The 27,407-nt window shown below is 35.3% G+C and overlaps 1 protein-coding gene across 1 annotated transcript in view; it reads left to right on the top strand.

Annotated features, from left to right (window-relative positions):
• The window catches only part of LOC149775062 (uncharacterized), an 86,627-nt gene that overhangs the window by 28,914 nt on the left and 30,306 nt on the right, over nt 1-27,407 (top strand). The window contains exons 11-17 of the mRNA XM_089944474.1: nt 4,337-4,468; nt 7,032-7,117; nt 7,482-8,419; nt 11,626-11,741; nt 18,216-18,371; nt 19,565-19,668; nt 23,032-23,125. Coding sequence (XP_089800600.1) covers nt 4,337-4,468; nt 7,032-7,117; nt 7,482-8,419; nt 11,626-11,741; nt 18,216-18,371; nt 19,565-19,668; nt 23,032-23,125 — 1,626 coding nt within the window. The remainder of the gene's footprint in view (nt 1-4,336; nt 4,469-7,031; nt 7,118-7,481; nt 8,420-11,625; nt 11,742-18,215; nt 18,372-19,564; nt 19,669-23,031; nt 23,126-27,407) is intronic.

Below are 27,407 nucleotides of genomic sequence, written 5' to 3' on the forward strand. Positions count from 1 at the left end.
ACCACCATCTACAGTGACTCTGGAGTTACAGTTGCATCGTTTGGTACAACAAGTAAGGACAAGTTGATTATTTCTGGCAATTTTTGCCTTTCCTTCAATCTTCTTTTGTTTTAGTCAAGAATTTAGACACTGGAGGAACTCAGTTCTAGGCAACCCAGGTGGTGTATGTTCCCACACATGCCAAAGCATGGCCTTCAAGCCAGTGAGTCTGGGCATATGTTTTTTTTTTATCATTGACTTGAATGCACCATGCTGTCTAGCCACACCTCAGTTTTGATGCTTGCCATACTGTTCTACTGTCCAGCTCTAGATTCATACTGTGTAATTGGCCTATAGTTTTGATGCTGTCTCAGCTGTCAAAGATACCTTCCAGCCATCAGGCATTTGGTCAGTACAGTTTATTGACCATAGTTTTGGTGCTGTCTCAGCTGTCAAAGATACCTTCCAGCCATCAGGCATTTGGTCAGTACAGTTTATTGACCGTATGGCTTCTGTTACAAATTATCGTATGCCTTGTCAAGTAGAGCCATGGAACATTCATATCACCAAGGATCTTACTGATAGATCCGTCTGTCTGCCTAACATTGCCATTACTGTGGCAGTACAGCAGTATACATGGCCCTCTGTATTTCTGACACCCATACTGGCTGATTTGTCAAGCCATCTGTACTGATTTGATGACATATTGCAGATACAGCTAACTATTTACTCATGGCTTTTCCTCATGGATGGTATTGTGATCTATGCCTCCCATGGAATATATAGTCTGCATTTCACTTGTGCCTCAACCAGGATGACCTGCATACTGAATGTGTGGATAATCCTGGTGATGATTTATACTCAGATCCCACCATGGAGTGGACTGCGTTTAGCTTTCAGACAGTAGTTGAGGAGTTTATGGGATTTTGCTGACCTCAGAATGTTTGCCACCACTCTTTTCTAGACTGGCATACAGGGTCAAAGCCTCAGTTGACTTTGACAATGGGGAAGTAATCCCTTCCTTCCATGTCCCCCCTCAGCTGAGTAAAACTATAGGAACTTGCCAAGAATCTGTCTGCCAAGGACAGTGACCTAGGCAGTTCCAAAACCATTTCATTCTGAGAGTCAGCTGCCAGCATCTTTTGCCTCTTGCAGTTGTCAGACCAGTTCTGATGCCTTCTTTACAGATCTCCTGATGTTGGACAAGAACTAAGCTGTGGTCAATCTGACTTCACCTGCTTCCTTTATGATCAATAAAAGTGCCATACAGACCACTTCAGAGCTCATTTGTGATAGAATGGTCAAGTCTTCATTGTTGGACTTGGCGTCTCAGGCGATTTCAGGATTTCAGACATGGCTGACATTATACATGCATGGGGTTCAGTTGCCAGAATATCAGAGATAATTCACAGTGTAGCACACCATGCAGTGGTGCATGCTTTGATGGCTTCTGCTGGTCTTGGTCTTATGTGATGGAATGCTTGTTACACTTAACCGTACTCAAGCCATATCATGCCCTGACCCTGCTAACCTCTCCTTTCTGATCATCTTTACTGTTGATGGCAAGATAGTGGAGGCAAGTGTGGAGGCAGGAAGCCCATGAGCTGCCTCTCCATCTCTCTCTGTGCAGCAACCATTGCCTTATACATCATATCCGACTTGCACTGAAAGATGTGATGACCAGAGACAAGGTGATATGGGTTTGTTCACTGCATGACTCAAAAACCAGCTGTGATACCAATCCTTAACCTGGAGACAATCTGCTAATAAGTCTTGGAGGCAGTCATGTTGATATAATAGGATACGTAAGTTCTCTTCCCCTCATTTCCCACTTTCTCGCCATTGCCTGCTGTCCATGACTGCCTGCAGACAACTATCTGTTGGTGCCTGACTCTTGTTTTTGAAACAGCATCAGATCAATCACTTCCACTAGACAAGTGGGCGATTCAGATTGTCTGAGGGGCTTTGGTTCTCATTTTGCCAACCCCTTGCCTTTTGTCTTCCCGATGAAAGTATCATCTGATTTAATAAAAGACATACTTTTATAGCAAATATCTGGGCAGGCAGTGGATATTGATCAGAATACCAGAATCTCCAAAGATTTCCTGCAAGGTTTTTTCTTGTTAGGATGGCCAGTGGCAGGTTCAGACCAATCTTTGACCTCAGACATCTAAATCTGTTCATACTTCACTGAAATTCAAGATGAAGATGGCAAGATTAGCTTGCCTGTCCATTCGATATAACCAAATTCTTGTGTTTGCATACTGCATGAATTGTAGTCCATTTTGCAGGGTCTCTTCTAGCTTGAACACTAGTCCATGGGCCTTTACAAAACTTATCCACTGTGTCATCTCCCTGTTCCATATTACTTCATTTGCTTCTATTTCCAACAAGAAATGGGGCAACAGCCAAGGAGTTTCTGCATCTACTTGGATTGTTTTATGCTGCAGCCGATCTTATCCCCCAGGGTTACCTGTACATGCAGTCCTTGCAGATGACCTTGCCCTCTCAGTGGCTCTCCCATTTCCATGCCTCTCATTTATGGGACCAGCAACCAATTTTGTTGCCAGGACTTGGTTGCCGTCAGTGGGCAATCAAGGAGTCATCATATTACCTTGCTCTTGTACTGACACTCCCCAAGTGGCTTTCAAACAGACAAGGGCCATACACTCAGACTTTATCTGATGTGGATTGAACCAATTCATGGAGCTTGTAGATGGCTCTGTCTCCATTTAAATCTGGGAATGAGGACATAACCCCTCAAGTCCAGTCATCATGGTTGAAGTTGTTAATACATACCATAACAGAGTTGCCTCATGAAGATCTGTGCTCACAAAACAAGAGCAATCTCTGAGAGCCTTGCTTTTGACCATAATGTTTCTTTCAAAGATGTAATGGAGGTCATCCATTTGCATGCACAGTCAACATTCTTGAGCTTTATCTAAGAGATTTGGTTCTGCATCGGCACACTCTGGATCTGATAGGCCTGTCTCAGTCGCACAGGTGGCTACCAGACTCATTGACATCATCACAAGCTTTGGATGGGTACCCTGTGCAGCTTTTTGCTGGATTTGCCCAGAAATTATTATGGGGAATAAAGATCTCCTTATTTCTTCTTTGCAGACATAACCACATCACCTAGGGTTGTGCTGCTAACAAGTTAGGAGAGTGGGTTAACTTTCATGTGGGAATCCAATCTTCTTCCCACCGAGGTTAACCAAGGTATAGGTAGGATACTGAACATTTCCACTGCCTATGACTTTTTCTTCTAATGTTAATTAGATCTGTGAATGTATTCGAAGGAAAAAGCAAAGTTTACAGTAAATTAGTCAAATTATGTTTTTCCTAGAATACTTATCCGATCCCATTACTTTAATACCTTCCTATCCTTCCTGCAGTGCAAGCATACTAAAACATGATGGTCATCTCAACTTAAAAGTACCACCACCAGTAGGTTTCAAGGGAAGTAATTGGCAAGAGTTATATTGCCCTCTATCTATATGATAAAGACAGGAAAGACAAATTTTTGTCTTTGTGGAGGGCTCGGTTTGGGATTTAGTAGGGCTTTTATTCCTAACATTAATGTGATATGGTAAGTATTCTAGGAGAAACATAGCTTAATGAAAAATTTGATTTCTTTTTTGCCTTTTTTTAATAGGCATATCATGGCATCATTGTCACTAAAGATTTTGAGTGAGGATTTTGGCCTTGGCAGCATTGTATTGACATTATATAGGAATCACTTTTCTGATGGCATTGTTATAATTTTTGTTTCTTTTGTTTTGTTGGCATATGTTTCAGTGTTAAGCTTTTGCATTGAGCATATTTTCTCTTACACTGTTGTATACAGTCATGAAACTTGATGGGTGTATTCATCTTGGAGGGCGTTATTCACCAGGGACAAATGTAGGTCTTAGAGACTTATTTTTATGCTTCAATTATTATGTTAAGGTTTTGCATTAGCAATTTTTTCTCAAACTCTGTTGTACATGGTTATGAAGCTTTTGATGGGTATATTCATCTTGGAGGGTATTACTTGCTATGGTTAAAAGTAGGTCACATTGATCTACCTTTAATACCTTGCAACTTGGCAAGCTTTTTGGATTGTGCCAGGAAGGAGCAAGTGAGATTGGCAATTTTCAAAATTCTTGTTATGAAGGTTTTTGAAAGACATGTTCAGGTATAGTAAATCATAGAATTGTACCAAGGCGAGATTTATTACTCAGGGACAGTACATGAAAGAATTGTTCCCAGTTGGAAATACTCAAGGTTAATACTTCCATCCAATGATATGACTACATTGCTTTGCTGCATTTTATATTCGTTTTGTAATTGTTACATATCTCATTTGTTTTAGCTGGATAAGGTTGATTTAGAGGAGTTTGAGATCCTTGAGCACTTTGCAGACAACATGTCCTTTTGCAGTAACTCCTCCCTAGTGGTCAGGGTTGCTGACAAAGATGCATTCAGAGCCAGGCTGGGCCTAAAGGTAGGTATGGTGAACACATTTCATTGTTCATCCAAATGGATGAAACTGTTCATTAAGATTCAATGTGTGCTTTTTGGTTTAAACCTTTTCCTGAGTGTTCCAGCAATCTCCTGATCATAGAAAACTAAGTTTCATCCAGTTATGTCATCATTCTATGGATGCTTGTTTTGGCTCATCAATATAATACATGGCTTGAACCTTAAATAATAATAATAATAAAATAATAATAATAATTAATAAATAATAATAATAATAATAATAACAACAACTTTTAAATGAAAATTGTTAATTTGCTGCTATGGCTTTGTTACTGTTATATGTAGCCTAATTTAAAACATTCAGTTTAGACTCTACTTCTATCTATCCCCATATGTAAAGGTTACTAGTAAGAGACAAAATTTAAAGGTATGCATCACCATACCCACTTGATACTGATTTATGACCATAGCCATTTTATACTGATTTATGACCATACAAACTTTATACTGATTCATGACCATATCAATTCATGACCATGCCCATTTTATACTGATTTATGACCAGACAAACTTTATACTGATTGACCATACCCACTTGATACTGATTTATGACCATAACCATTTTATACTGATTTATGACCATACAAACTTTATACTGATTGACCATACCCACTTTATATTGATTCTAGACCATACTAATTCATGAGCATGCCCATTTTTTCCTGATTCATGACCATGCCCATTTTATACTAATTCATAACCATACCCACTTTATGCTAATTCATGACCATGCCCACTTTATGCTGATTCATAACCATACCCACTTTATGCTAATTCATAACCATACCCACTTTATGCTAATTAGTGACCATACCCACTTTATACTGATTCATTACCATACCCATTGTATTGTCATTCATGACCATACCCATTTTATGCTGATTCATGACCATACCCATTTTTTACTGATTCATGACCATACCCACTTTATCCTGATTCGTTACCATACCCACTTTATACTGATTCGTTACCATACCCACTTTATACTGATTCGTTACCATACCCACTTTATACTGATTCGTTACCATACCCACTTTATTCTGATTCATGACCATACCCACTTTATACTGATTCATTAACAGACCTGCTTTATAGTTTCATGACCAGCCCCACTTTATACTGATTCATGACCATACCCATTTTATACTGATTCATGACCATACCCATTTTATACTGATTCATGACCAGACCCATTTTATACTGATTCATGACCAGACCCACTTTATACTGATTCGTTACTATACCCACTTTATACTGATTTGTTACTATACCCACTTTATACTGATTTGTTACCATACCCGCTGTATCCTGATTCGTTACCAGACCTACTTTACACTGATGTTGTTGTTGTTGTAGTGTTTAACGCCATTTTTCAGCACAAGATAGGCTATACATGTCGGCCAGTATTAATGGTGGAGGAAGAACTCGGGGGAAAACCCCTGGAAAGAACCACCGACCCACAAAAAGCTACTGGCAAGCTTTCTTACATACCCACACTGGCTGAATCCGAGACCTTTATACTGGTTCATGACCAGACCCACTTTATACTGATTCATAACCAGACCCACTTTATACTGATGCATGCCCATGACTTTTTATACTGATTCATGAGCATATCAACTTTATACTGATTTATGACAATACCCACTTTACACTGATTCATTACCAAATCCTTTTTATATGGATTCATTACCCACTGTATCCTAATTCATGACTATACCCACTTTATACTGATACATCACCATGCCCATTTATCCTGATTTATGACCATAAAAACATTATTCTGATTTATGACCATAACCACTTTATACTTATTCATGACCATACTAATTCATGACCATGCCCACTTTATACTGATTTATGACCATACCTACTTTATACTGATTCATGACCATATCCATTTTATCCTGATTTATGACCATACCCATTTTATACTGATTCATGACCATACCCACTTTATACTGATTTATGACCATACCTACTTTATACTGATTCATGACCATACCCTACTGATTCATGACCATATCAATTCATGACCATGCCCATTTTATAGTGATTAATGCCCTGGCCCATTTTATACTGATTCATCACCCATTTTATACTGATTCATCACCCATTTTGTACTGATTCATCACCCATTTTATACTGATTCATAACACATTTTGTACTGATTCATCACCCATTTTATACTGATTCATCACACATTTTATACTGATTCATCACCATACCTACTTTATAGGGACAATTTCCTGATAATAGTAAAGTAATTGACATTTGTATAGAATACCTTTTGAAACGCTAGTACCCCACTGGAAGAAGCCAGAAATAATACCCTTGTATATTCTCATGGTTTGTAGAGGAAAACATATACTATGTGAAGCATATTTTCACTGAAAGTAATGGATAAACCACAAGTGGGTATCACAATACACACAGAGCTTTTTGATATTGAGTCTTGGAGCAAACATACTTTGCCTTGTCATGAATTACTTGTGCAGTATGATTCTTATTTTCTTTGTCTTTAGGTTCCAGTGGAGGCCCAGTCTACTCATAACAAACATACAGGCTCTGCCAATGCAAAGTCTGAGAAAAACACAACGGAAATTGCAAGGTAGGCCCATTTCTATTAACAGCATAAAAGTTGAAGTTAAATCAATTCAAGCTGATGTCACTGTGAAACACACAAATGGGTGAGCACTGTAGCCCAGAGGAAATGATTGAATAAAAATATAATTTTATTATCTCAGTGACAGGATATGTTTTAAATTCAGTCTATTAAATTACAGCTAATTAAATCCCAAACGATTACCAACAACTTTCAATCACTGAAAAAGAAACAAAACAGGATTCAGTTAAAGATCAACTAATTTACTGTCATGATATCAGTTTACCTTGGACTGAAGTTTTCATATGTGTTGTTGAATTGCATTCCTTTTAGAAGATTGTGATAGTGTCTTTTTTTAAATCTCTTCTAGTGTCTTCATTACCTCTACTACAAAATCCTCAGTTGAAACACCATCAGAGGCTTTTCCTCAAAAATTGTCTAGTTTGACAGAGAAGGTGTTGACATCTGTGAATGAATCATTTGACTCGGATGATGTGAGTCACAGTGATTCGGAAAGAAGACATGAAGATTGGCAGCAGGAGGATGTGGAGGAGAAGGAGAAAGAGGCAAATGAGGGGGAGGAAGATGAGGAGTGGGAGTCAGAAAATTCCTCTGATGAAAACAGTGATAGTGACACTGATATAATAGCTGATCTTAAAAATAATTCTGCTGTCAGATCACCTATGAAGATAATGACAAGAAAAGTGGCAGGGAGAGATATTAGGACTAGTATAGGACAACCTTTGGACACAAATTACTTGTTACAAAAATTTTCAGGTTCCTCCAACACTGCGGATAATTCCGATATTCTTGGTGCTACTTTGGACACAAGTGCATTTGCTCCTAATGCAAAGTCTCCAATTGTGATATCGAAGGATATGTCAACACAAAAATTGAAAGCTTCTAGCGGTTCAAGGACAGAAAGTAAAAAAGAGGTTACATTGCAGAACAAGAAGTATAGTTACATTAATTCAGACGAGGAAAGAGAGGAAAGTGGTTCTGAGAAAGGAAGAAGTAAAAGCGACAATGTTAATTTCAGTAATGGCATTCTTGATTCAGATAATGATGATGATGATGATAATGATGATAATTATGATGATAATGATAATCACAAAGATCTGAAAAGGCAGTCTGGAGATACCAAAAAAGAAGGTGTAAAAACCACACAAGATTTTGATGATAATGAAGCATGGGATGAGATCGTTCCCACTGTAAAAATGTCAAGGGCAAAGTGGAACAAAACAAAGGAGACAAGCATCATGGAAGATGCAGGTGAAGAGAGTAAAGCACAAATTACTGGCAGAACAGGTTTGTTGATTCCTTTATTTCACTGATGTTTCTTTTATTATTGCCAAAATGACAATTATTGGTAAAAAGAAAATGGAAAATTTGTAATTTCTACCTAACTACCATTATCATGTTAACCTGGTGTGGACAGTGATAAGAATATCACTGAATCCAAGAGTTGTTATTGATTGAGGCATATCTCATCAAACTTTTAGTGAGCAGTTTGGCTGACTGACCTCTGCACTTTTCTTGCCAAAAGATCATACATTAGGCCTTGCAGCTGAATATGGCAGTCATCAGGTACTAAGTGCTGATAATTTAAGATCTGTATTTCTAAATCTTACTAAGTATAAGACCTGCCACATCGTCTGAGTCAGGCACCGTTCATCCTGATTGAAAACTTATGTAACCATTTAGGAGAGCATTGCCAATTTGAACAAGTACAAATCTCAGTTATACAGATTACCACAGAGACATATGATGATGAAAACTAAAACATATCTTGGATATTTATCCAGAAACTAGCATTTGATAATGTTCATCGGAGCATTTTGGATCGCCTAGAGTAATAACAAACTTTATTTGGTATCCTGTTTATGGTCTTGAATTTTCAGATTTATCAATTGTATAAGTCTTTCGGTCATCAAAAAATACTTTGACTCCATTTATATCCATTACGTGTATATGATCCAAGTGCTATAAACATTAATAAAAGAAAAAGGATACAGATTGTAAATGCTGTATGTTCAGTTCATATTTGTTTGGGTGTATGTATTGTTAAGAATAAGAGTTATTTCCATAAGCTTTCTGAATTCTTAAAGCACAATAAATAAATATAGTGGCTGTTAGAAACATCGTTTTTTCTTTACATTTTAATAAACTTTTTTTTACACATAATTTGGTTAATTTTGATAGTTTTATGAAGCTTTCTCCCAGCAAGAGCTCATACAGGTTTGATGAAGATTGCATTATGCACATGTTTCTTTGAGTTGTGTGCCCTTGATCATCTTGGCACTGGCTTTGCTAATCTGAACCTTGTGGTCATCAAGCATTGATACATTTCATGTTTTTGATTTAAACATTGAAGCTTCATGTCAGTGGAATCTTTGATCAGTTTAATGTCATGATGAGCTGTATATTGGATTTCTTGATCAGCTTAGTATATGCGTCCCAAAAGCTTGTGAGGATTCCTGTCTTCATACTTTTTGTTTGATTTGAACACAAAATTTAGCTTAAAAAGATCTCTCTTCGATGATGGCCAGAGTTTGGCCATATTTTTGAACAGGTTTAGCCCTTGATTCACTTTAGATTGGCAAATTCTGTGGTTTGTGAGCATATACATTTTTTGATTCCAATCAGATTTTCTCAGAAACTTCATGTCAACAATGTGTCAGATGAACGTGATATGTAAATTTGTACAATTTCTTACACAGTTATGGCCCTTGATGAACTGCTTTCTTATGGCTTGTGAACACTCAAGCATTGACACTTTTTCTTTAATTACAATCAGACTTTTAGTGAAACAAGATTTTGCATATAATTGAAAATGAGAAGATTTGACAGTTAAGGCGATGTGCAGTTGAAGACCATATGGTCATAATAGTGATTGGGGGCTCTTCCAGGATCTGAATTTCTTTAAAATATTTTAGAGATAGTAAAAATCATCTATAAAATTTAAATTGACTTTGTGTCAGAATTGTTGTTACCCTTGGTAAAGATTTTAATATTTCATGTATTTGAGAACTCTTGAGTGGAACCAACGAGCATTCATAATGTCATCTTAAGTTGCAAATTTTGTTTCAAATACTACCCAGGAAGGGTTGGTGTCTGTGAAAAGGACGTGTTGCTTGAGCTTGCTAGGCATTTTGATATTTTGGATATAAAAGAATTTTTAATAAGAAAAAAAAATATTTTGGTCCAATGTTTGGTGGGAAATGAAATTTGGGATGTTAGGCTTTGGGTTTGATTAGTATGTCTGTCTCTGGTTTTGATCAGAAACTAAACTTAATAAAGGGATAACAGTTAATAACCAGATTGAATTAGAATTATCAAAACTTAAGCTTCAGAAAGAACCAATGGAATTGCAAATTAATTCGGAAAGAGGAAAAGGAGAGACAAATGCAGAGAGGAGAAAGAGAAAAAGAAAGGCAGATAGAAAGAAATAAAAGAGAGAGAGATGCAAATTCAGAGAGAAAAAGGAGAGTGAGAGGCAGATGCAGATAGAGGGGGAGAAAGAAGAAAGGGAAATGCATTTGAAATTAAAAGAATTTGAACTGGCAGGCAGAGCACATTCCCCCTCTTTACATGCAAGTTCAGGTTTTGATATTACCAGAAATATTTGTATAGAATCCCCTTTTTTAAAAAAGAAGTAGATAAATCCTTTCCTCATTTTCAGAAAATTGCTGAAAACTTGAAATGGTCAAGAGAGAATTCGATTTTATTATTACAAATTGTACTTGGCAAACCTCATGAAGTCTGCACTTTACATTGGTACAACAAAGCTCATGAAGTCTGCACTTTACATTGGTACAACAAAGCGTTGATCAGTATGTGGTTAAGAAATGTATATTGAATGTTTCTGAGTTGGTAGATGAGGAATATCGACCGGGAATTAGGAATTGTAGAAAAGAAACTAGACAATTAAACTGATTTGAAACTGAGCCTTTCCTCTGATTGGCATGACTTACAACTGACGGCTATTTATATGCAAGTCATTGACGATGTGCATGCCAATCCTTGCAGAGCTTGTAATTGTTTCATTTGCCACATGTACTTCATATTATGACAAGATTCAGTTTGTAAGTTGAATATATTTGACAATTTTGGCATTGGCTAACACTCTTTGTTTACATAGTTTCTGATTTTGTCAGTAAACTGAACTAAGAGCTTTTTTTCTGATTCTCCAGTTATTAATTGGAGAAGGGAATATTAGTCTTGGAATGGGGACTGGCATCCTGGAAAGAGACAGCACTGCAATTATTAAATTTTAGTAGCTGGTAAGCATTACATAATTAAAACTAGTTTACCCCCACCCCCACTTTCACGCCCCCCTTACCCCCCTACATATTCACTGTGTTCAGATTTTATGTATAGTATGGTTGTTACAAGTGTTTCATTCTAGTATGAGTACTGGCAGTTTTAATCTTGATGCTGGTTCAGGGTTTTAATTTCTTTTGTCAGTCTTTGCAAAGAAGGCAAACGTTGTACAGTGTACATTTTGTTTTCAGAAGAGAAACTAAAAGTGTCATCGCTTGCTGCTCCAGACAACACTCCACCCACCTCCAAGCTTGTAGAAAGACTCTTTCCCAAACTTAAATCCCAGCAAGAAAAAAAGCAACAGAAGGTAATTAGATACACTATTTAATATAGTGTTGTTGTATTTTTAAATTATGGATTTTATCCTTTTATATATTGTGGCATCGTGTGTTTCTAGCTGATAAGTATTTTATAAATTCAGTTATATACATTTATGATGTCATGTTGATTTTTTTCCAGCTTTGTTAATAGTACTTAGTTTTGATTTTAATTAGAAAGATAGCTAAAATTCATAGATTACATTGCATAGATGGACAATTTAGATCTTGGCAAATATTTTTCATATGGAGCTAAACATAGCTTCTCATCAGTACACATCTGTATAATGTATGCTTGTTAAATTACTATAGTTCATTAGGATTCTGTATCAAGACATTGGAGCCTTCAGTAATCACATTCTGTGTCTGTCCACTTGTCTGTCCCTTCAAACTTCTTGTAACCACCAAAAGCTCTGCAACTGTTACACATATTAATTAGATGTAATATGGATGTACCTTTTAAAGCTTTTTCTTTTCAGGTCTAGTTTGACACAGTTATTTGCCTTTTTTCATCAGTTTTAAATCTCCACTACAGATCTTTGTAACCAACAATGCTCAGGAAACAGTCATCATTCTGATACAATTCAATGTTTGCATTTTCTGTTAGAACTAGAGGTGCCTTTTGTTAGGGCCCTATCTCCAGATGTGGTGGCCCTATTGTAAAACATTTTCCATCCACCCATATGTCCCTCTGTTGAGTATTAGATAGGGCAGTATTACACCTCATCCTCAATGAAGCTAGGGTGCAAGTTACTGAGTGACCTTAAAAACAATTAAGAAGGGGATGCCATCCCAGTTGGACATTGTGAAAATGGGAGGGAGGCTGATGGTGCTGTTTACAGTCTGATTTCTTGTTTATAATCGCATTGGGATTAATTATAATGAAGAGTTTTTTCTAATGAAGTTGTTCACTTTTCTGTATAAATTAGCTTTATTTTCAATCTTCAAGATACCCATCCTCTGAAAGATTGTTAACACCATTACTCTATGTTATTAAACAACCACCATGTGTAACATTGGTATTATGTCACTGCATTTTATTGTTGTTGGTTCACAACAAAACAAGATTCCTATTTTTCTCTCAAAACTTAGGACATTTATTTCATGAAACAACTGTCAGTGTAAAAATAGTAAAATATTGAGACCATGATTTCATTGCTAGTAATAATGAAACTTCTTGAGGAAATTGGTGAGTGCCAATTCAGGATTTTTAAGTACAACACAAAATCTGGAACATGATTCTCTATAATAAACCATATCTGTGAAATGAAGCCTTTAATCCACAAAGTACTCATTTTGCTTTGGATGCCTTGTTATCTTTGATTACATTTGTGAATGGAGTAGGCTAATTAAGGCAGTTTAATTATATTACTTGCATAATAATATTTATAACATTGTTCAAGTGATCAAATTGAAATATGTTGACCTGGCACATGAATGCTAATTCTTATGCATGTAGGATTTGCATGCATTTTAACTTTTTTCCAAAAATTCCAAACAATCTGAAACAAAAGACATAATTACCATGATAATAAAAAGAATGTCTGCTTTCAAATGAGTGTAACAATGCAACAAGTCAGAGATGAAAACATGGTCAGCACTTAATTAGGTTTTCACAGAAATGCTGGTGAAAATACAGAAATGCTGGTGAAAATACTTGTGATGGTAGAATGAGAGTTTTCATATTTGGATACAAGAGGTCATATTGTATTTATGATGATTACACTGAAACCGAAAGTAAATGATACCACTATAATGCAAATTTCACTTCACAAAATTTTTTTAAATTGGTATTTATTTATTTATTAATTTAAATCTCTCCTTCAGCATGCATCACTGACATTTTCATTTTATGGAATATTGTTACTTATAGTGTACTGAGAAATTTTTGTTTGGAAAGAAACTTTATCAGAATATATCACTTGTTATTCAGAATTGTGAATTTCATGATGTAGATTTAAATTTTCAGGTACTAACGACCATTTCCAATGATAAAACAAGCAATCTCTCAAGGTTTGATTAACCAGTTTGATTGTGATTATTTTACTTTCAACAAATAGGGGTCAATTTTTGTATTTTCCAGTTTAAAAAATGAGATCCAAATGTATTTAAGAAATGAACACTCCAGATTCATTTACTTTCACTTTCTCTCTGATTGTAAACATGTTCGCATGTTGTAGCTGACATTTTTGTATTGATCACTTGAGTCTAAAATGATGATGTCATGTTTGACCTGTGTCTTCACGTAAGTAAACCATAACAAACATGATGTTTATATGGATAATGAAAAATAGATCACTTTTGAGAGCTATAACTTACCAGTATTTTCGATTTTTGTTGGTCATTGGTTTTATTGTATGACATGCACCAAATCTGCATGGGAGCAAAGTATACATAAATGTTACGGGGATATCATAAGTTGCTGTAAAAAGAACAGATCAGTGGTTCCCAAACCTTTTCAGGCCAGGGCCCCCTTGATTATCCTCGGTGCCCCCCACCATACCCGTAAAAAGCTATTATTCAGCATTAGCATCCCCCCTCGGTAATTCAACCGCCCACCAGAGAGTGGTACCACCCACTCTGGAGACCACTGGAATAGATCAAAACATAACAAACTGTCATTAAATCTTTATTTTGTAGAAAATAGAATATTAGGAAGAATGGAATTCGCATATTTCACCCGCATGTCAAAAGTCACAGTTTTCATAATAGAAAGAAAGGTAAAAACCACTGTAGTTTGCACCTTCAGATTTAGAACTCTCAAAAATGCACCTATGACAAGTGCCCTCAAAATTGAAATTGGCTGAAAAATGCACCTGTTACAAGTTTGAAAAAGAAACCCCTGATGCCTTCTGCTGTACCTGACAGAGTTATTATAAAATCCAGCAACAATAACAACAACAACAACAGATATATAACAAAAAGAAATGCACTCATAAAGCAACCTAAGGTCTCTCCAACTTTGATAACACCATACAAGATATTTTGACACACAGACACACACACACACACACATGTTAAGCTATTTGATAGAGCTCCAGACACACAGGCATTACACATCACTGGCCACACAAAACCAAACTCTCTCAAGTGCCATGGCAAAGCCAGCAAAAACCAGAAATGTGTTATGTCAAACTGGTTTCTTCTTTGTCAAACATCCACACTCCACCCCAGTTGAATCAAATATAATAATGTGATTGTAAATGTAAATTCCTGTACTTATCAACCAGAGTAGCACATTCATCAGTCCACATGTTATTCCACAAAAAGATTTCCATGTAGCGTATCATTGCACTAGTGATTCAACGCTTGCCATATATCCAGGACAGAAAATATAAATTTCCAAGAAAGTCATGAATTAGAAATTTCCTGATGTCACTACACACTCTTTTAGAACTGTACCCAGTAGGCACAGCATTGTACCATTGCCTACCATAGAACATTTTCCAAATTAGAACTGATGAAAGTCATTAACGTATTTGTCTTAATGCACAGTATTGGAAAAACAAAAGCACTTGGCTTGACATGCTCATTGTGCAATACTTCCAACACAACAATTAAAACATTTTTTAAAAAAATTTGATTCCTTTTTGGAGAGTTTCTAATAGAGCTAGATTCTACTTAGATAATTATTAAAATTTTCATAAAAGAGTACAATACCTGATGATCTTTCTACAGAGTGAGGAGCATTTATAGTACATGATGAATACTGTGTTTTTAATCTGCTAACTGAATTGCATAGTTGCAGGGTTATTTTAATTTAGTTGGAAAAAAATTGGGTGAGAAAAATTATCTGTGTCAGTGTTTGTACCAAGACAAAGAAGTCCCAGTCTTGGGATGACATTGTTTGTCACCCCACGAGGCTATGCTGAGTGGGGAGATCAATAATATAATCCCTTGCATGGGATTTCCTTGTCTCGGTCCAAACCACAATATAGATCATATTAATCTCCACCGATGTCTGTTTCTCCAATGTCTGGTTTGCAGTACTGAAAGAAGTGTTGGCTAAAGTACATTATAACATGTACCACCAGTACTAATCTTCATATACTGTATGAAGGTTTACTTGTACAGTGGAACCCTGCTATAATGCGCCCCAATTTAATGTGAATTTGGATATAACGCGGTCATGGTGTGGCTCCCGAAATTTCGTATATTCGCACATGAAAAAAATATGTTCTTCAAAGTACATGAAATAGTGTATATATAAATTAGTATCATTATGGAGAGGAGATCACATATGGATTCCAGTTTAATATGATCGTGGCGTGGTTCCTGAAATAGGGTGTAAAACGTTTATTATCATTTTGGGGGAGGAGTTTGCGTTTACATTTTAATATAATGCGATCTTGGCGTAGCTTCTGAAATTTAAAAATATCACCAGGTTCTTAAAGTGTTATGCCAAGAATAAACATTATCAGAAATGTTACTTATTACTGATCCAGTAAAAAAAAAAGCCGCCAGCATGTTTGCTGGGCTTGGTGGTGTTATTAGATGCAATCAGTTGACCAGTAAATAATGTCCGCTTTATTAGCGGGAAATTGAAAGGGTATGAAATTGTACATGCGTTCAGCTTTAAAAAAAATATATAAAAGTAACTTGTGACGTTTGCAGGCCTACTGCACTTAGTTCTCGGGTTTTACATGTGCATGGGGTTGGCTTATGAACTCGTTATTAATTTCCTATTTTTTTAATAAAAATATTTTACCATTATGGAAAGGCAATTTCGTAAATGCAATTTGTTCTCTGCACTTTGCGCAAAACAAAATTGATTATCATTTTGGGGAAGAGTTCGTGTATGAAATTGAATACAATACAATATATAATACGATTGTGGCATGGTTCCTGAAATTTTAAATACATGTACGTGTATTTTTCTCGTACCCGTAAAAATACTTTTTTTTTTAAGTAAGAGAAATAGTGTGTAAAATGTTTACTATCATTTTGTGGAAGAATTCGCTAATGAATTTGAATATAATACAATCGTGGCTTGGCTTCTGAAATGTAACAATTTCACCAGGTTTCTGAAGTCTTATGCCAAAATAAACATTATCGGAAATGTTACTTACTACTGGTCCATGAGTAAAGCCAGTAAGTCGTCTTTGTGATTGTCTTCAATTAATTCTGTATAGAATCATTGCTCAAACAATAGCCGACATGTGTTTCTTCTTTAACTGCATACATAACCAATCAGCAGACAATGCAGTGGTTGATAAAAGATTCTCACAATTTCATAAACGTCAAAAAATGAAAGCCGCCAACATGTTTTCTGGGCTTGGCGGTGTTATTAGACGCAATTAGTTGACCAGTAAATAATTTCCGCTTTATTAGCTGGAAATTGAAAGGGTATGAAATAGTACATGCGTTCAGCTTTACGTTTTTCTTTAAAAAGTGACTCGTGATCAATGCAGCCCTACAGCACTTAGTTCTCAGGTTTTACATGGGTATGGTGTTTGTTTATGAACTCATTATTAATTTCCAATTTTTTATAAAAATATTTTATCGTTATGGAAAAGCAAGTTCACAAATGCAAACCGTTCTCTGCACTTTGCGCCATGATTAGTATAGTAGTTTTCACACGTTTCTTTCGATAGTCACAAAATCTGAAGTAAAAGTTACACGTACGCTGAAAGCATGTGTTGATTTGTAATTATTCTGTTGTAGTCGTTCAAACGAATAGGCATACAAGCGTTAATTATTGGAAATTTGCAATGGATAAATGTACACAGAAATGCATATGAGAAAATTTTAGCAGTATGAATTTTGTACACACACCGTTCATATATCCTGTAACGTAATGAACCGTACACGTGCTTCGTCTTTCTTAACCTAATTTTGCTGTTAATTTTTTCCATTGAATTCAGACACATAATGATGTGTGATAAAAGTATTGAATATTTTAAATATGTATGCAATTTTTGCAATGGAATTACATATTTTATGGATTAATTTCAAGCCCCGACGGTACGATATCAGATGGCAAGTAAACGGTGTTGATACTATGTTTATGCTATATATTAGACATTGAATTCAGATACAATGATTAGGGGAAAAAATATTGAATATTGTAAATCTGTGTGCAATTTTTCAGTAGAATTACATGCATTATAGTTGAACTGAATGCCACGACGGCACGATAGTAAACGGTGTTGATACCCTATTCATCATATACCGTAGTATAAAGTAAAATACTGCAAAACCCCGTATTAACGCTACCCCGATATTAACACGATCCAATTTTGTGGACCCCAATTATCACGTTATAGCGGGGTTCCACTGTATATTCATGACAATAAAAGAAAGATATCAGTGATCAACTTTGAAGATCACTTTGATCATCAAAAGGATGTTAAGTGTGAAATTTTTAAAGTTGTAAAGTCAGTCCTTTCTTTGCAAGGGTGATTATCAGACTTGATTATGTTTATTGATTTCTTTAAAGTCTAGAAATTAGTAATATTTTTAAGGATCAACAGAAACTGCAGCTTGTATCTCAGGCAGGGGTTGGGGATGGAGTTCAGTCTAAACTCTTCAGGGATAAACTGGTTGAGTTGGAGAAAGAAATTGAAAGATTTAGAGAAGAGAATGCCAACCTCGAAAAACTGAGAAAAGAAAGAGATGAGGTAAATTCTTGTTTTGGTAATAAATTACATTCTTTTTCAGTATTATTCAAATGAAATTATGCTTCTTTATCAGTGAAATTGTTTTCTTTTAGGAGACATGAATAAATAATTTTTGTGAATATAATTTGAAGTGTTTGAAATAAAATTAAAACTGTTTCAGAATGTTTGTGGTGAAATTACATCACCAGGATTATCTAAAAATAGTAATATATTATTATTATTATTATTTTTCTTTAAACATTAACTTAGTGAAGTTCTTTAGAATAGTTTATGAAGATCAGATTTTTTAACATACACTTCGAAAATTATCTTAAAAAAGCTATAAACAAAATACTTGGCAAACATTTATCCTTGGCACTAGCCACTAGATCACTTCAGGAGACATTTTGCATATTAAATGTTTTATAGTTATTAGAAAGTGCGAAAACTGTGCATCTTGAATGTTTTATTGATCAGAAAGTTCAAAAATTGCATCTGAAAAGCTTTTTATAGTGATTAGGAAGTGCAAAAACTGCATTTTAAATGTTTATAGTGATCAGAAAGTGAAAAATCTGTGCAGCTTAAATCTTTATAGTGATTTTGAAAGTGCAAAGATTATACATCTGAAATGCTTTTTGTAGTGATCAGGAAGTGCAGTGAATTTATTCCTTCTGTAACTTAAGCAATGTTTTCATTTTTCATATGAACGAATGAGAACTTGATATTCTCTTTGTACCATTTCATATAAATCTACCTGGGAAATGAGAATGCCACTTTTTTTAAGTGCAAATACCAATAGAAAAGAATTAATATGGTACAGAAAAAGAACAAATCTAGCGCAACCCTAAGAAAAAGAGTAGAGTTGATTAGCTAGTCACTGTTTCCAAAAACATGACTATAAAGGAACAGGTTTTGACAGATAAAATGCATAAAATACATGCACATTACTAAAATTTGCATTAGCATGTCATTCAGTAATATATATATATATATATATATACATATATTTTTTTTTTGTGTGTGGCAGGTTTAAACGTGGCACCATACATTTACAATTTTACAATTCCATAATTGAGATAAGCAGAGAGGAATGTTTTTATCTTGATAGAGAATGTATAATACCCACATCCTAAATAGTCAGAGTAAAACTGATGAACGTATTCTTTTCTTGTTGTTCAGATGGACATGTTTTACATTAATGCACTCTCTTTCAGGGTCTAACTAAATTAAAAAAAGAAATTACAGATTTTGAAAAAGAAAAATCAGAGGAGTTACAAAGGCTTCAAGAATTCAAAGCAGAAGAAATGAGAAAATTGAAGTATGTATTCATAGGCATGCAGTGTGTGTATGTGGTAAATTTCAACTTCTTTACAGTATTGGGTTAATGGTGCTCGAGAAAAATAAAGTTTGAAAAATGGAAAGTTGAAGAATTGTATGTGGTTGAATCCTTTGAAATCAATATATGTATGAATTACTAAAAAATAAAATATAAAGGGTAATGATGTTAAGATTGTGTAAAAGGTGTATATTGTAATATTGTAAGTACTGTATTGTGATAAAGGTGTATATTGTAATATTGTAAGTACTGTATTGTGTAAAAGGTGTATATTGTAATATTGTAAGTACTGTATTGTGATAAAGGTGTATATTATAATATTGTAAGTACTGTATTGTGTAAAAGGTGTATATTGTAATATTGTAAGTACTGTATTGTGATAAAGGTGTATATTGTAATATTGTAAGTACTGTATTGTGATAAAGGTGTATATTGTAATATTGTAAGTACTGTATTGTGATAAAGGTGTATATTGTAATATTGTAAGTACTGTATTGTGTAAAAGGTGTATATTGTAATATTGTAAGTACTGTATTGTGATAAAGGTGTATATTGTAATACTGTGAATACTATGCACTCATTCAAAGTCAGGTTGAACTGCAAAAACAACACAGGAGACTGATCTGCCCCTGCATAATGCAACAAAAAAATTTAATTAGCGTCAAATTTTAATTTTAACTTTTTAACTTTTCCGCCATTCCATTTATATCCATTACATGTGTTACTAGATTGTAACCATAACTTTACCTTTATCTCTGCCAGAAATCATCTTGATCATAAAAAAACTTTGCATTGCATATAAGTGCATTTAATAATAATAACTCGGGGGTCCATGATCACTGATACCCAGCATCATCTTGCAAGAGAGGATATCGGACAAAAAGACCTATCCGATCTTCTGTCCAGTTTTGATTATACAAATCCAAAGATATTGGCTAACTTCCTACTGTGGCTCTTTGATAAGAAACAGTTAACACCAATTACAATCAAAGGCTACTTTTCATGATCACTGACTCCAAGAAGATATGAGACAAAACGACTTATACAGTCACCTGTCCAATTTTGATTAGACATGTCCAAAGACATTGGGTCTTTGTCCAAAGTAGAATCCATCATGGGTACTAACCTGGCTGAACAAGACACCATTTAAACCGCTCTCAAGAGCCTCATTGGTTCACCTCTCATATAAGACCTGCATTCTCATTGCATTATTGAATGGCAGGCAGACTCAGTGAAATACATCATTGGTTCTGAACTATTCTTCATTTTGGTCTTAAAGCTGTCTCATATGCTGTAGGGAACTGGAGATGATCTCTCTGAGATAAGAGGATGTATCTCTCTCCACCTCTTACCTGCTCTCATAAAGTATTATGATTGGTCAATGTATTTGAGGATGAAACCAATTTTTTATAGTAAAATATGTTTCTTTAACAATACTTACCTGATCATAATACAGATGAACCCACCCAGTCTACCTGCAGTTATATCCATATAGAGACTATGCATCCCAATCCAGTTGGAACTTAGGTTTTCATGGGACTTTATTCCAATCCTTGGGGGCCCCGAGTGGCCGAGTGGTCTAAAGCGCTCTCCATTACAGATCACTGCCATCTCACCTCTGCCTGCATGGGTTCGAGTCTCAGATTCGGCTAATGTGGGTATGTGAGAAAGCTTGCCAGTAGCTTCTCGTGGGTCCGTGGTTCTTTCCGGGGTTTTCTCGGGTTCTTCCTCCACCATTAATGCTGGCTGCCATGTGTAGCCTTTCGTGTGCTGAAAAATGGCGTTAAACCCTACAACAACAACAACAACTCCAATCCTTGTATCAAGGAAAGATCACTCTATCTGACTGCCACCTATTTGGGCAGATAACTTTTAGTTCTTTAGCTAAAATGTTTTTGTTTGGGAGGACTAGATTTACAAGGTAGTAGTAGTTCTCCTATGGTATTATGATCGGGTAAGTAATATTGATCGGAACATATTTTACTAGAACAAATTGGGTTCTTAGATCATTTCTAGATTAAATAGGTGGCATTCCTTGTTGATCTTAACACTTAGGTGATGATGTAGCATTACTGGATTCAGATTTGTGAGATGATGTTTGGCTATAAGGTTGGCAAATAGTGTCTAAGTCAAACTTTATGCACATTTGATGCAGATTCTGCCGACATGTAATTCTGTGATGGCATACTTGTTGTTGTGATTATTATGCTTGTATGAGATCAAGTTTCTGCATGATGTGAGATGTTATCCATGCCACTGTAATAGACTTTAAAAAGCTTTACATTTAGAACAGAATACATATTCATGACCTTTTGAGTGTGTTTGCAATAGCTGAAATTCCCATTTCCAACCATCATTGGCTTTTATGATATTCTGGTTGCTTGGATTTTGGTGTTTTGGCATTTGCATGCCTAGATATCTCAACAGACTTTAAATATTGGAGTGAAACCATCCCAGTTTTATGCCTTGTAAGTTTTTGAGTATTCCAACCATAATCAAGTAACATCTGTGATCTTGTCCAAATTACTTTTGATTATGCATAGTATAGACTCTAATCCATCTTGACAGTTCAAAGTACCAAACAGAACATACCTTCTGAGAGAGTCAAATGAATGTTTATTGTTTTATACTGATTGGACACTTCAGTAACCCAACCATAATCAATTAACATCTTTAGTCCAGTCCAAATTACTTTTCATCATACATAGTTGTAGACTGTAATGCACGTCTACAACTTGAAGCAGTGAAGTAGAGCATACCTTTAATGTAATGTTTATTGTTTATTACTAATTGGGCTCTTTAGTAACCTGATCATAATCAATTAACATGTTTGATCCTTTCCAAATTTCTTCAGCTCATGCATAGTATAATCCATCTTGGCAAACTTTAAACAATGAAACCAGCTGACCATGCTGACAGGATCAAAGAGAAATTAACAATACATTGTCTTGCCCTGCTTGACCTAGTTGAGTCATGTGATCAAAGTTGGTGTTACCATAAATATATGACATGAGAACCAGAATGTGAAAAAAATGAAAAATAAATAAATAAAGTTTTTACTAATAATTTTGAGTATGCAGGAGGTTTCAGTGACAGTAGGAACAATGGACACCCCTGAACTCGGGTGAACAACCTTCCATGTTGGAATTTTAACAAGAACGATAAACTTGACCATGTCAGGTAATTTAGGATTAAAAAATTATGTTTTTCGTATGGCATGTTGTGAGCTGTCAGGTATGATACAATTACAGGTTAAAAATGTATTTTAACTATAATTAATTGCTGTACAAACAGTGTCTATTTACATTTTTTCATCAAATACTTGCATGTCCTTCATTTTCTCAGACATGAGAGGAAGCTTTTTGACCAGTACCAGAAGCAGGTGAGGTCCATGCCAGACAAAAAGGAAAGAGAAGAGATCGAAATGCTTAAAACTCAGGTATGGCTAACTGCTAGAAATATTGCTTGATAATAAAACTCAGGTATGGCTAACTGGCTAGAAATATTGCTTAAAACATGGGTATGGCTAACTGCTAGAGATATTGCTTAAAACTCAGGTATGGCTAACTGCTAGAAATATTGCTTGATAATAAAACTCTGGTATAGCTACTGGCTAGAAATATTGCTTAAAACTCTGGTATAGCTACTGGCTAGAAATATTGCTTGATAATAAAATTCAGGTATGGCTACCTGCTAGAAATATTGCTTAAAACTCGGGTATGGCTAACTGCTAGAAATATTGCTTGATAATAAAACTCAGGTATGGCTAACTGGCTAGAAATATTGCTTAAAACATGGGTATGGCTAACTGCTAGAGATATTGCTTAAAACTCAGGTATGGCTAACTGCTAGAAATATTGCTTGATAATAAAACTCTGGTATAGCTACTGGCTAGAAATATTGCTTAAAACTCTGGTATAGCTACTGGCTAGAAATATTGCTTGATAATAAAATTCAGGTATGGCTACCTGCTAGAAATATTGCTTAAAACTCGGGTATGGCTAACTGCTAGAAATATTGCTTGATAATAAAACTCAGGTATGGCTAACTGGCTAGAAATATTGCTTAAAACATGGGTATGGCTAACTGCTAGAGATATTGCTTAAAACTCAGGTATGGCTAACTGCTAGAAATATTGCTTGATAATAAAACTCTGGTATAGCTACTGGCTAGAAATATTGCTTAAAACTCTGGTATAGCTACTGGCTAGAAATATTGCTTGATAATAAAATTCAGGTATGGCTACCTGCTAGAAATATTGCTTAAAACTCGGGTATGGCTAACTGCTAGAAATATTGCTTGATAATAAAACTCAGGTATGGCTAACTGGCTAGAAATATTGCTTAAAACATGGGTATGGCTAACTGCTAGAGATATTGCTTAAAACTCAGGTATGGCTAACTGCTAGAAATATTGCTTGATAATAAAACTCTGGTATAGCTACTGGCTAGAAATATTGCTTAAAACTCTGGTATAGCTACTGGCTAGAAATATTGCTTGATAATAAAATTCAGGTATGGCTACCTGCTAGAAATATTGCTAAAAACTCGGGTATGGCTATCTGCTAGAAATATTGCTTAAAATTCGGGTATGGCTAACTGCTAGAAATATTGCTTGATAATAAAACTCAGGTATGGCTACCTGCCAGAAATATTGCTTGATCATGAAACTCGGGTATGGCTAACTGCTAGAAATATTGCTTGATAATAAAACTCAGGTATGGCTACCTGCCAGAAATATTGCTTGATCATGAAACTCGGGTATGGCTAACTGCTAGAAATATTGCTTGATAATAAAACTCCGGTATAGCTACTGGCTAGAAATATTGCTTAAAACTCAGGTATGGTTAACTGCTAGAAATATTGCTTAAAACTCGGGTATAGCTAACTGCTAGAAATATTGCTTGATAATAAAACTCAGGTATGGCTACCTGCTAGAAATATTGCTTAAAACTCGGGTATGGCTAACTGCTAGAAATATTGCTTGGTAATAAAACTCAGGTATGGCTACCTGCTAGAAATATTGCTTGATCATGAAACTCAGGTATGGCTAACTGCTAGAAACATTGCTTGATAATAAAACTCAGGTATAGCTACTGGCTAGAAATATTGCTTAAAACTCAGGTATGACTAACTGCTAGAAATATTGCTTGATAATAAAACTCAGGTATGGCTACCTGCTAGAAATATTGCATAAAACTCAGGTATGGCTGTCTGCTAGAAATATTGCTTAAAACTCAGGTATGGCTAACTGCTAGAAATATTGCTTAAAACTCAGGTATGGCTAACTGCTAGAAATATTGCTTAAAACTCAGGTATGGCTAACTGCTAGAAATATTGCTTAAAACTCGGGTATGGCTGTCTGTAGAAATATTGCTTGATAATAAAACTCAGGTATGGCTAACTGCTAGAAATATTGCTTAAAACTCAGGTATGGCTAACTGCTAGAAATATTGCTTAAAACTCAGGTATGGCTAAATGCTAGAAAAATTGCTTAAAACTCAGGTAAGGCTACCTGCTAGAAATATTGCTTGATAATAAAACTCAGGTATGGCTAACTGCTAGAAATATTGCTTGATAATAAAACTCAGGTATGGCTAACTGCTAGAAATATTGCTTGATAATAAAACTCAGGTATGGCTAACTGCTTGAAATATTGCTTGATAATAAAACTCAGGTATGGCTAACTGCTAGAAATATAGCTTGATAATAAAACTCAGGTATGGCTAACTGCTAGAAATATTGCTTGATAATAAAACTCGGGTATGGCTAACTGCTAGAAATATTGCTTGATAATAAAACTCAGGTATGGCTGTCTGCTAGAAATATTGCTTAAAACTCAGGTATGGCTAACTGCTAGAAATATTGCTTGATAATAAAACTCAGGTATGGCTAACTGCTAGAAATATTGCTTGATAATAAAACTCAGGTATGGCTAACTGCTAGAAATATTGCTTGATAATAAAACTCAGGTATGGCTAACTGCTAGAAATATTGCTTAAAACTCAGGTATGGCTAACTGCTAGAAATATAGTTTGATAATAAAACTCAGGTATGGCTAACTGCTAGAAATATTGCTTGATAATAAAACTCAGGTATGGCTAACTGCTAGAAATATTGCTTGATAAGAAAACTCAGGTATGGCTGTCTGCTAGAAATATTGCTTAAAACTCAGGTATGGCTGTCTGCTAGAAATATTGCTTAAAACTCAGGTATGGCTAACTGCTAGAAATATTGCTTAAAACTCAGTTATGGCTAACTGCTAGAAATATTGCTTAAAACTCGGGTATGGCTATCTGCTAGAAATATTGCTTAAAACTCGTGTATGGCTAACTGCTAGAAATATTGCTTAAAACTCGGGTATGGCTAACTGCTAGAAATATTGCTTAAAACTCAGGTATGGCTGTCTGCTAGAAATATTGCTTAAAACTCAGGTATGGCTACCTGCTAGAAATATTGCTTAAAACTTGGGTATGGCTAACTGCTAGAAATATTGCTTAAAACTCGGGTATGGCTAACTGCTAGAAATATTGCTTAAAACTCGGGTATGGCTATCTGCTAGAAATATTGCTTGATAATAAAACTCAGGTACGGCTAACTGCTAGAAATATTGCTTGATAAAAAAACTCAGGTATGGCTGTCTGCTAGAAATATTGCTTAAAACTCAGGTATGGCTAACTGCTAGAAATATAGCTTGATCATAAAACTCAGGTATGGCTAACTGCTAGAAATATTGCTTGATAATAAAACTCAGGTATGGCTAACTGCTAGAAATATTGCTTGATAATAAAACTCAGGTGTGGCTAACTGCTAGAAATATAGCTTGATAATAAAACTCAGGTATGGCTAACTGCTAGAAATATAGTTTGATAATAAAACTCAGGTATGGCTAACTGCTAGAAATATTGCTTGATAATAAAACTCAGGTATGGCTAACTGCTAGAAATATAGCTTGATAATAAAACTCAGGTATGGCTAACTGCTAGAAATATTGCTTGATAATAAAACTCAGGTATGGCTAACTGCTAGAAATATTGCTTGATAATAAAACTCAGGTGTGGCTAACTGCTAGAAATATAGTTTGATAATAAAACTCAGGTATGGCTAACTGCTAGAAATATTGCTTGATAATAAAACTCAGGTATGGCTAACTGCTAGAAATATTGCTTGATAATAAAACTCAGGTATGGCTAACTGCTAGAAATATTGCTTGATAATAAAACTCAGGTATGGCTAACTGCTAGAAATATTGCTTGATAATAAAACTCAGGTATGGCTGTGTGCTAGAAATATTGCTTAAAACTCAGGTATGGCTGTCTGCTAGAAATATTGCTTAAAACTCAGGTATGGCTTACTGCTAGAAATATTGCTTGATAATAAAACTCTGGTATAGCTACTGGCTAGAAATATTGCTTAAAACTCAGGTATGGCTAACTGCTAGAAATATTGCTTAAAACTCAGGTATGGCTAGCTGCTAGAAATATTGCTTAAAACTCAGGTATGGCTAACTGCTAGAAATATTGCTTGATAATAAAACTCAGGTATGGCTGTCTGCTAGAAATATTGCTTAAAACTCAGGTATGGCTAAATGCTAGAAATATTGCTTAAAACTCAGTTATGGCTAACTGCTAGAAATATTGCTTAAAACTCGGGTATGGCTAACTGCTAGAAATATTGCTTAAAACTCAGGTATGGCTAGCTGCTAGAAATATTGCTTAAAAC

This window comes from Sinohyriopsis cumingii, chromosome 19 (assembly GCF_028554795.1).
Source record: "Sinohyriopsis cumingii isolate HCF-2022 chromosome 19, ASM2855479v2, whole genome shotgun sequence".
Taxonomy (NCBI): Eukaryota; Metazoa; Mollusca; class Bivalvia; order Unionida; family Unionidae; genus Sinohyriopsis; species Sinohyriopsis cumingii.